The 11,506-nt window shown below is 45.8% G+C and overlaps 1 protein-coding gene across 1 annotated transcript; it reads right to left on the reverse strand.

Moving 5' to 3' along the window:
- Positions 1–8,698: 8,698 nt before the first annotated feature.
- On the reverse strand, positions 8,699–11,506 carry CTSG (cathepsin G). Its single transcript, XM_006144586.2, has 5 exons — positions 11,443–11,506; positions 10,569–10,716; positions 9,974–10,109; positions 9,552–9,806; positions 8,699–8,915 (listed from the first exon to the last, which is right to left on the reverse strand). Exons 1-5 carry the CDS (start codon positions 11,495–11,497, stop codon positions 8,742–8,744), a joined length of 768 nt encoding a protein of 255 aa, XP_006144648.1. The 5' UTR covers positions 11,498–11,506; the 3' UTR covers positions 8,699–8,741.

The raw sequence follows: 11,506 nt of genomic DNA on the forward strand, positions 1-11,506 counted from the left end.
TGTGCTCGCCAGACAGACAGACAGAGAGAGACATAGAGACAGAAAGCGAGAAATCACCCCCCAGAGGGGATGGTCATGCTGCAATCCCTTCTCCTCCATTCTCGTCTTGGGATCTTGGGCACGCACGCACACACACGCACTCGGCGTGAGTTTTAAGCCACCGGGTCCAGGACGCAAACCGCGGTCCACTACGTGGGAGTCCAGCGACATAGCTATTATGCTAACTGCTGGTTCCCCAGAGTGGTTTTCTTTAGGAAACAATACTACTAAAAAACCTAATAGAAGTAATTTAAAATATTCAAGACACATTAAATGCATGACTGTGACTCCAAACTGCCATTTAATATGCTTTGTATTTAGGATATTAAAAACTACCCACCCAGCCCCACCTATGGAACGTTGAGCTGACACGCGAGAGTCAAAGCTTCCTGTAAGTCCATATCCCAACTACTTTCTGGTTGTGCTGAAAAACAACCAACCAGTAAATGATTTCACCTCTTAAAAAAAGCACTTCCACTTAAAAAATGGGATGAGGTGGGATTCTCTCCTTCTTAAAAATGTTTCTAGAGCTACTAAAAAAACTTGCATTTACAAATCGTTAATAAAAATATTCCTCTGGGTTGTACAAGCAGGGAGACAGGGACCATTGATAAGACAAGGTATATGACATTACTCAGACTTGACTTCTTTCTCGCCCACTTCATCAGAGGGTGGACCTGCCTCATTTTTAGTTTCTCCATTTTCTGCAGGTAAATCTTCTTTAGTGTCCCGGTTGCCACTTCAGCCTGTTTTCCTTTTGCTCCCCTTTTTCCTTTTGTTTGCTCTCTTTTGTCTGAAGATTTATCCTTCCCTGCCGCCTTTTTTGGCTTCGTCTCCACTTTTGCAGGAGCAGGTTTAGCCCACAACCTCACCGATCTCCTCTTGGGCTCTTCCTTGGGCTGAGCTGACTTTCCTCTCGTGCATCTTGGCTGCGGACAGGGTGCGTGCTGGGCGCCTGAGAGGCTTCTGCGTGCCTACAGCCTTTGTGGAGTTGAGCAGATAAACCCTACCACTAATCTTGCCACTGGAGATGCTGGAACTGGCAGCGGGGGCGGTGGGCAAACCAGATGGAACCGGGTTCTGAACACATAGTTTTATAAAGAACAACATTCTGACTGGGTGTGGACATACATGTGACTTCTGTATAAGTTACATAGTCTGAGCTTCCAGCAGTCTCTGTTCTGGTCTCAGAGTTCAGTGAGGCGGTCTCATTTTTGCAATGCTTTTATGAGCTGATTGTTTCTGGTCCATACAGATGCTTATCATCTATTTCCTCAAACCACTTTTTATTACTTACATTAAAAAAAAACTTTTTGTGATAAGAGTCGAGAATGGATTACCTGAACCTAAGACTTCTCTTAACACTGTGCTTCTCTCTCTAGCATAAATTTCAAGAAAGACAGTTATTAGATTATAGGAAGCACACATTTTTATATTTTTCATGAATATCAAGTTTGGGGGCCAGTGGGTAGTATGAAGCTTAAAGTGCTGGATCTCACATGGCCGACTGTGCAGTCTGAGTCCTGGACTCTGGCTGGAAAAATACACTGGTGTGTGTGTGAGTGCCCAGGATCCCAAGAGGAGAATGGAGGAGAAGGGATTGCGGCATGACTTTTCCCCCCGGGTGATTTCTCCCTTTCATTGTCTCTCTGTCTTTCTGGCAAGTGTATGAATTTATAGCAAAACTAAAAATAAATAAATAAAATCAAGTTGAAAATACATGATCATTTATGCTTTCTATAAGTTAATATAGAAAGTGAAAAATGTCCTTCTCAAATTTGTTGGTTAGGTAACAGTTTAAAAGAAGCTCATCAAGGCATTACAGTCTTTCCGCAGGGCACTGTCCCTTGCAGTGCAGGTGTTCCCCCAAACCTTGTGTATGCAGTAATAGCTGTGTGACTCTGCAATGGAGAGGCTCTTTTAAATGGTATTTTTCAGTAATAAGGAAGAGGAAGAGTAGAGTACGTGTCCTGGGTTTGAGGGTTTCTGGCCAGCAAATTCATGGCTAGCATGTTTTCTTTTGGCTCACAATGTAAACTTAGGGATTTTAAGGTGAAGGGATCATTTATTCTAAAATAAATATTTATTGAACATTCATTTCATATAAAGCCCTGTGCAGACACTGGGGACAGACACTGGTAGACTGTGCTCCTGAAGATCCTCTGTTCTCACGGCTTTGTAAAAGGCTGTAGTAGGAGAGGGACTTGGGGTGTCGTGAATGAAGACTAGGTTCCCAGAGGTGTGGCTGTTCCTCCAGCGCCACCTTGTGTGGGAATAGGGGCATTGCTGGGGTTACAGTGTGGAGAACTACATTACGCAGAGGGAGAAAGCCTTCCTGCACCTGAGTGTGGGTCTTGAGGGTATTTGGCATCTGCCCTTGAGCTATTTCTTGTCCTGTTATTCTTCTGTGACTCTCCAAGGCTCAGGTAGAGGAATCTTTGGGAGCTGAATGGAATAAATAGCAAAGACAGCAAGCTGCAGGATTTACAGCAGAGGAAATGAGAAAGAAAGAATGAGTGTTGGAGAGAAGATGTGCTTAGGTGAGGACAGCAGACATTGTCTCATGAATTATGAATAAATTGAACTGGGCTTTGGAAAAAGTATCTGCCCTCCCAGATGGCGGCACACAGGGAGAGGCCGGAGACTAGGTCTCTGTGGCTTTGCTGTTGACATACACTCAGGATAGGGGTTTGGGCTCTTTGCTCCCCATATTACAGTGACCCCCTACTCTTGGTGATAGTTCTTTTTCATTTGCCAACTGTGACCTAGTGATAAGTTCTATATTCTTTACTAGTTGTCAGCAGTTTTATGTTTAAATTCTGATAAGAGTAAACTCTTTGTCAACATATTGATATCAATATACCTCATTCTTTTGTAAAAAGAAAATTAGATTTGTAATACTTGGGCCAGCCAGTGCTGTGGTGGTTCAGGTGGCTGACCACATGGTTCAAGGCCTGGACCCAGCAGCTTGAAAACCATGCCAGTGTATGTGCCTCTGTACCCCAAATCCCAAGAGGATAAGGGAGAAGAAGGGATTACAGTGTGGCTATCACCACTGAGGTGCTTTTGCACTTTCTTTTTCTCTTTATCTCTCTCCTCTGATGAACACACACCCTATAGCAAATTTAGAAAAGAAATTGTAATGCATAAATTGATTATAAAAAGCACATGAACATATGTGCACATGTACACATACACGTACTACAAAAGGTATTATTCTGTTTAACTTTATTTATTTATTTATTTAAATTTTGACCAGAGAAGGACAGAGTGACAGAGTGAGAGAGAGGGAGGGAAAGTGAGAAAGCAAGTTGACAGGTCCGGGACTCAAACTGCGGTCAGCCATGTGGGAGTCCATCAGTCTTCACCACTATGCCACCTGCTGGTTCCTAGAAGGTATTATTCTAAAAAGCAACAGTCTCCGTCACTCACTATTCTTGGTTCCATTGCTCAGAGATAACCTCTTATTTTATTTAACTTTATTTATTTACTTATTCTAGTACTTATTTTATATTTTTGTCTTCATTTTTTTATGAAGCAGGGGATCGTCTCACATTCACTGACTGAACATCTTCCTTCTCTAACATTTTTTAGAGGTTTATTTCATTTACGTCTTAGTGGGGGAGAGAGTGAGAGAGAGAGGCCAAGGTCTCGGCATGCTGCTATTCTCCTCTTAGGCTCTTTTTGCCTTAGGCATGTGCACTTGCTGGGGGTGGAGTCGGGGGGGGGGGAGAGAGAGAGAGAGAGAGAGAGAGAGAAAGTGAGAACTCATCCCCTGGGGGGATGGCCACACTGCAATCCCTTCTCTTCCATTCTCCTCCCAGGATCTTGGGCACACATGCACAAGTTTGTGGCATGAGTTTCAAGCCACCAGGTCCAGGACTCGAACTGCAGTAGGACCATGTGAGAGTCCAGCTACATAATTGCTATGTCATCTGCTGGCCCCAACTTTCAAAGTTTTTTTTTTAGTATAAGTATGACCCAAATGTGTAAAATACACTGTTGCTTGGGACCTACTTACATAACACACACACACACACATACACACACACACACACACACATACTTTTGTTGTTTATTTGAACTTGAAGTTTAACCAGGTGTCTTATATTTTTATTTGCTAAATCTGGTCATCCTAGACAATGATCACTTGATGGCTCTGTGGTCCCACTGGGACCCAGTACCTTCATAACCCTTTATGTCCTTTTTTTGTTTTAGCATTACTTTATTTAACTTTATTTATTTACTTACTTATTTGAATTTGACCAGAGAAGGACAGAGTGAGCCAGAGAGAGAGAAAGTGAGAAAGCAAGCCGCTGGGTCCAGGACTCAAACCATGGTCAGCCAGATGGGAATCCAGTGCCCTTAATCACCATGCCATTGCCGGCCCCATCCTTTATGTCTTGCTGTGTGGAGGAACAGAGCCTTTGAGCACCCTCTCATACAGAGGTAGCTACAGCTCAGCATGTGGCTGAAGTCCAGCAGAGGCCCGAGTGGTCTAGAAGTGAAGTCGGCATATGTGAGCAGAAAGCATGAGCTGCAGGATGATGAGGCCGGTGAGTGACTGGGCAGTGAGCAGGCCCTGAGCTTGGGGCAGATGCTGCCGTCTGGACCTCCAGGACTCCTTCCAAAGCCTAGCCCAGGATCTTCTCTATAAGGACCGAAGGTGAGCTGGCACCACAGGGAATGCAACCTAGCAACCGTGGTTGTGGGAACCCGGGCTGTGAGGTGTGGATGTTCCCTAAGGACAGATGTCCTGGAGTGGAGAGTGGTCTTGGGTCGCCCATGTCCCTCAGCCCAGCTCATTGCCCCTGCTCCTGTGGGTGGAGCCATAAAGAGGGACCACACTGATCACCTCGGCCATTTGGGTACACTTTCCTTTAAAGGGCAAGTCCCTCTGGAGCCCAAACTCACCCATGTTGTGACCTTAGTAAGTGTGTAAGTCTTGAGTATGTGTGAGTGTGTATGTGTGAGGCGTGCTGCCTGAGCATATAGAAAAAGGAGAGAGAACAAAGGTGAAGTCAGAGCCTGCTCATGGTCAGGAGGTTTCAAGTGCACTTTTGTCCAGGAAGAGAAAACTTGGCCTCTTGTTATCGTGGATGTGATTTATTAAGCAAACTCAAAGCATAGATAAGCCATAGAGTGAGAAGATCAGATGGACCCAGAGTCATGCAGAAATGAATTGTTCCTTTATTCCAGGGGAAATTCTTGAGATCTTGGAACAGAGTGAAAAAGTTCCTCATTTGTATTCATTTATCAGACACTCCCCTGGGCCTCACATGAAGGTCTTGAACGTCCCCATGTGGAACAGGGGACGCAGGTCCCAGCTGAGCAGTGTCTTCCAATTTCCCTTTTACACAGACTGTTTCTGCATGCCTCTGCCCTGGCCCTTTGTTGTCTGAAAAGGAAATTGCTTTGTGTGTGTGTGTGGAGAGAGAGTGAAAAGGAGAGGAAGCTTACTACTGGATTGGGAGAAAAGTTCTTGGTAAGCTTTCTGCATCGAGCTTACTGTACTTTATGATTTCCCAGTTAAGTCAGAAGGGCTTCTAATCACGAAGTCTCCACCAGGAGAAAGAAGTGAGAGGAACTGTGACCTCCTGCACTCATCTTTTAGTGTGCAAAATGCTCTCTGGCTAATGTCCTGCTGTGGCCCTACACTTAGTGGGGAAGAGTGCAGAGCTGGGAGGAGGAGCGGTGGTACTGGCTTCTGGGATGGTTATGAAGAGGACCGTTTCTGGAGGTGAGACCCTCGGGTCTGTCTGAACCTTTCAGCAGGGTGGCCAGAGGCAAAGATCTGTCTTGGAAGTGCTCGCTGCCAGGGAAACGTGGAAATGAGATGTGTGCCCATGACATCTGGAGACTGAGTCCTGAGAAGGCTAACCTGTAGGGCTCTAGGTAAATGTCACAGAGAGGAAGGGGTGAATGGGGGACTGTTCCACTGCTCTCTCCTCCTCCCTCTCCACCATCAAGCATTTTCTGCATTTACCCAAATATTTAATAATGAGGTGGTTGTCCCTACAGAGCATGTAGGAATAGATAATTCCTATGGGTAGGCAGTGAGCGAATGTAGAGACAATGACTAAGGATTGTCAAAGATGTATTGTTGATCAAAATTTTGTTGATGAATGGTTACACTGAATATTAGACTGTTGGTTTTCTTTTATTTTCTTTTCTAGAGGCTTTTTTTTTTTTTTCTATAGGGCACATGTGCTTGCCACAGAGATGAAGAGACAGAAAGTGAGAAATCACTCACCAGAAGGGATGGCCATGCTGCGATCCCTTCTCTTCCATTCTCCTCCTGGGATTTTGGGCATGCACACATGCACACCTGATGTGTGTGGGACTCGAACGGAGGTCAACTATGTGAGTATCAAGCAATGTAACTGTTATGCCATCTGCTGGCCCCTAGACAGTTGGTTTTTTTACTAAGAGATAAAAGAATGGTCAAATTCACCAAAGCATTATGTATACAGCCAGTTGGATTTGCTAAAGTATCTGTTCAGTGATTATTGTATTTAAGATGATGGGAACTGCAGAAGTTCAGATGGTAAATGTCATACTGCAAGAAGTAATTAATATTCTGATGTACATAGAAAAGCCTCTCAGCTGATTCTGTGCAGTTACTTTGAGGAAATGTTTAAAGTATGATTTTAAATGACATAATTTTAGTAATCTTTTATTTGGCTGTAATATCAATGTAGATAGTCAGGGATTAACTTGTAGGACAACTGCACTGCTATCAGAAGTGGGATATAGGGGTTGGCAGGTGCGCGGTGCCTAAGGACTCTGGATCCCACATAGCCATCTGCACTTTGAGTTCTGGACATGGTAGCTTGCTTTCTCACTTCTCTCCCTCTCTTGCTCTCTTTCTTAGCTCTCTTTCTCACTCACTCTGTCCCTCTCTGGTCAAAATAAATAAATAAAGTTAAATAAAATAATTCTTAAAAAAGTGAGATATAGATCTTCATCACCCTGAATATGAAAATATTGGTTGTAGTCAGTGGACTTGCTATGGTGTAAGGGTTTAGGTTAAGGACTGGCTGTTGAGACATGTGGGTTGCTTCTATCATTTGACTATTATGACTGGTGCTACTATAAACATGGGTGTGTGTTAGCTATCTTTAAACAAGCAAATTTTTAAATATTTTCTTTTTTCTAGTAATGTATGGTTTAATTTTTTTATATTTAGAACTCTGATCCATTTGAGGTTTATTTGAGAGCGTAGTATAAGACACAGATTCAATTTTATCTTCTTTGCTCAAATAGCAAAATAGCTATCTAGCTGTTCTAATTTCATTTATTTATTTATTTTCTTTTTCTCTTCCTTTCTTTCTCTTTCTTTCTTTTATTTTTTAGAGATTTTTGCTATAGGGTGCATGTGGCCATTTATTAGACATTCGTCCCACATGGCTGACTGCACAGTTTGCATCTTGGACCCAGTGGCTTGAAAAGCATCGTGTGTATGTGTGTATGTGTGTATGCTCAAAATCCTGAGAGGAGAACAGAGAAGAAAGGGATATAACATGGCCAACCTCTCTGGGGGGATTTCTCTCTTTCCTTCTCACTATCTCTCTCTGATGAGCTCATGTGCCCTATGGCAAAAACCTAAAAAATAAAAAAAAGTTCATTGTTTTTTAAATTTTTAAAAATTGTTCACCAGCCGTGGTGGTGAACACTAAGGGTGCGTTACTAGGACACTGCTATGCAGGTTGGGACTGCATGGGAGCCCGGAGTTTGCCCCCAGTCTAACCTAGAGGCTGGGTGTGTTGGCAGGAGACTGTAAACTGAACTACTGGGAGGTTGAGGCAGAAGGATCTTGAGCTTGGGTCTGGCATGGGCAACATGGGAAGACTCTGTCTGGAAAAGATTTAAAAAGCTCATTGCTTCCCAGTGATTTGAAATGCCACCTTCATCATAGATTAAATTGGGTCTTTTATGCTATTTTAGTTAGCTTGTCTACGTGCATCAATGCCACAGAGTTTTGACTAGAACACACTTTAATACACAGTAGGGGATTCTCTTGTAGGGTGGAAAGAGCCTTGCTGTGGGGAGAGAGGAGTCCTTCTACTACTCCTCAAGGTGAAAGTGAGGTGGGAGAAGATGGCGAGGGAGGGGAGAAGCTCCTTCTGATCCCCAGGATCAGGAGACGAAATTCATTCATCCTGGGGAGAAGATCTCATTTTCCTGGAGGAGCTCACCCCAGGACTGGTACATATTTGTCACATATTCAACGCAGACCGAGTTTGTGTCTTTTCAAAATTCAGCACTGAAATCTAATTCCTAATGTAAGGGTATTAGGACATGGAGTCTTTGGAAGGTGATTAGGACTCTATCTTCATGAACAGGTTTATTCCCCTCTGAAAGAAGCCCTAGGGAGCTCCCTATTCCATTCAGCCATGTGAGGACGCAGGGAGAAGCTAGCTGTCTGTGGACTAGGAAGCAGGCTCTCTGCAGACACTGAATCTGCTGGTGATTTGATCTCAAACGTCTCAGCCTCTAGAGCTGAGAGGAATAAATATCTGTTGTTTAGAAGCCACTCCATCTGTGGTATTTTGTTATAGCAACCAGAATGAACTAAGACAATACTGAATGATGTTTGATGAACAAATGAGAAATTGGTTATTCACACTCTGAATGTCGATATTTATTAAGGCTCTGGCAATCCCTTGGAGCAGGCCTGGGTTCCAGAGAAGAAAAGTCAGTCACAAAGGAGTCTTGGTCTGATCGTGCTGTTTGAATCGTCTCATTGTTCTCCTTATCCAGGAGTTGTAGCTAGAGACCCTGGTGAAGACTGCTGGAGGGGTCCCGTCGCTACTTCCATAGGAGACGATTCCCTCGGCCACATCGTCACACACCAGGGGGCCTCCAGAGTCCCCCTGTGGACATCAAGTAGAAGGGTCACTCAGGAAGTCCTCCTTCTACTCCTTCTACGGCCTCAAGCCCCGTAGGGTGGGGAGGCTCCTTCAGTTGCTGGGTGTATGTGAGATGGGAGGTTTTGGGACAGAAGTCAAGTATTCAGCTCAACTAAGTCAAAGAACCTTCACCTTCACCAAGAAGACACTGCAGGGCCAGCAGTTGCCACGGTGATTATGTCCCTGGACTCCCACATGGCCAACTGCAGTTCGAGTCCTGGACCCCATGGCTTGAAAATCATATCAAGCAAGTGTGCATGCGTGCCTAAGGTCTCTGGAGAAGAAGGGATTGGGACATGGGTATCCTCTGGGTGGGGTAATTTCTCACTTTCCTTCTCACTGTCTGTCTCTTGCTTTCTCTCTAGTGAGCATACACACCCTAAGGCAAAAACCTCTTTAAAAAAGGAAAGAGGAAATACACATATACACTGTGTATGTATATGTCATGGGTCTCCCTCCCATCCCCCCAGAGACTGGATTGATGGGGAAAAGATCCCCACCCCAGTCTGGAGTGGGCTGCAGGCTGTGGCTATAGGGATGGAGTCTGTGTGGAGATGCCCCTCTGTCCTGGGCAGTGGTGGCAGATGCCCATGGCCTTACCCTGAAGACAGACTTCCTCTCCCTTGGGTTCCCCACACAAATCTGCGTTTGGCCAGTGTAGAAACGGAAGCGATTGCTGCACTTCTGGTCCCTCTGCACTCTCAGCTGCACCTCCTGGAGTATGCTGGTTCTCCCGTTCAGGCTGACCAGGCCCCAGCCAGCGGCTGTGCACAGCGCCCCAGGCCTCGGCGTCTTCTGGGTCTGAGGCAGAGTCACTGACCTCACAACCTGATTCAGTCTGGCTCTGCTCTCCAGCTGGCAGGAAGAGTGCATTTCCACTCAGCTGGGGCCCCAACCAAGGCTCAGGGATGACCGGTGCAGTACTTACCCCATTCCTCCCTCTCCTAGCCTGGAGCCCTGCCTTTGCTGCCTCGTCCAGGCACAGGGCTGGGCGGAAGCTGGGGGTCAGTCAGGCAGGGTACCTGCAGTAACATGATGTCATTCAGGTTGTTTTGCTGATCATATTGAGGGTGGCGGATGGCTCTGAGCACAGTCCTGCGTTCCTGGGTATCTTCTGCCCTCTGGATATTGTGGGCACCCAGGATGACATTTATAACACTGCAAAGGAAAGGTGACCTAGAGGTAAGTATGAGTCACAGGAGCTGTGGTCCACCAGCTCTGCAGGGCAGGTGGGCCGCCCAGGGAAGGGCAGGACTTCGGCTGAGGGAATCGAGGGGTGCAGAGGGCCCTGGGGCTGGGCCCTGTGCTTGGTTTTTCTGCAGCTCTGACCTGGGGATGACAGGGAGACAATGACCTTCAGGTCTGCTCCCGAGATTAAAATGGGAAATAACTTGAGTCTATATTTTGGGCTCCCAAGCGTGCCTTCCATTTCCTCCTCTTGCTGGTTTTGACCATGTCCTCATTTTCTTCTGGTTTACCCTGCCTGTCCCCCCACTCCAAGGCCTACCCGGTCTCCTCTCATCTTTTCATCACTACAATTCTGCTTTCAGATGGCTCCCTGATGAGCTCTTCTAGGTCTGTGTTACTGGCTGGCCCGGGAGCTTCTGAGTCCCTCACCTGCCCCAGCAGTGAGCTGCCGTCAGCACAAAGTCTTCTCGCACCAGGAAGCCCCCACAGGCGCTCACACCTGCTGGAGTCTGGATCTGAAGATACGCCATATAGGGGCGGGAATGAGGCCTGGCCTCTTGGCCTCCAATGATCTCCTCTGGAAGAAAGAATTCTGTACTTCTGTGCTCACTGAACCCGTAGTGTGAGCACAGGTTAGTGGGTCCAGAAAGGCTGTAAGGTAGGATGAGCAGGAGAGATGAAGCAGCTGAGGGAGAAGCTGGTAGTGATTGGGATCTCAGGGCAGCAGACACTGGGAGAGGGCCCTGCAGGAAACACTGCTAGCTTGAAGGAATAAGCATTCCCCACCCCAGACCTCAGCTCCCTTCTGCTCCAGTGAAGGGAACAACCCTTGCTCTAGGTGAGGCCAGTTTCAGGGCCTGGCATTGAGGAGAGGGGTTCAGAGGGGTTCAGGGGACTCCCTGGTACTTTCTTCCTCAGGGAGCTTTCCAGATCCCTGTTAGTCCAGCTTGTGACAGCATAGGACTAGTGTTGAAGAATCTAGACATGAGCTGATGGAACTGTTACTGCTCTAACCTTATCTCCTAGTGCACCCACAGGCTGCAGAACAAGTTTACATAGAGCACATTTATGTAGTACTTACTATGTGTTGCGGACAATTTTAAGACTTTTGTGTACACTAATTTGACTCTCATAACAGCTCTATGAAGCTGTTTTACATAATATTCTTATTTTATAGAGGAGGAAACTAAAGGTGATTTCAAATAACTTGCTCTATGATGTAAAATTAATATATGACAAGGCAGTTTGGTCCTTGAGTCTATGAGATGAAGTCCAACCCTCAAGAGTGGGGATGATCACTCACCTGCCTCAGCTCTGGAGGGTAGAAGGAAGGCCAGCAGGAGAAGAATTGGCTGCATCTTTGGAAG

This window comes from Tupaia chinensis, unplaced genomic scaffold (genome assembly GCF_000334495.1).
Source record: "Tupaia chinensis unplaced genomic scaffold, TupChi_1.0 Scaffold000126_2, whole genome shotgun sequence".
NCBI lineage: Eukaryota > Metazoa > Chordata > Mammalia > Scandentia > Tupaiidae > Tupaia > Tupaia belangeri.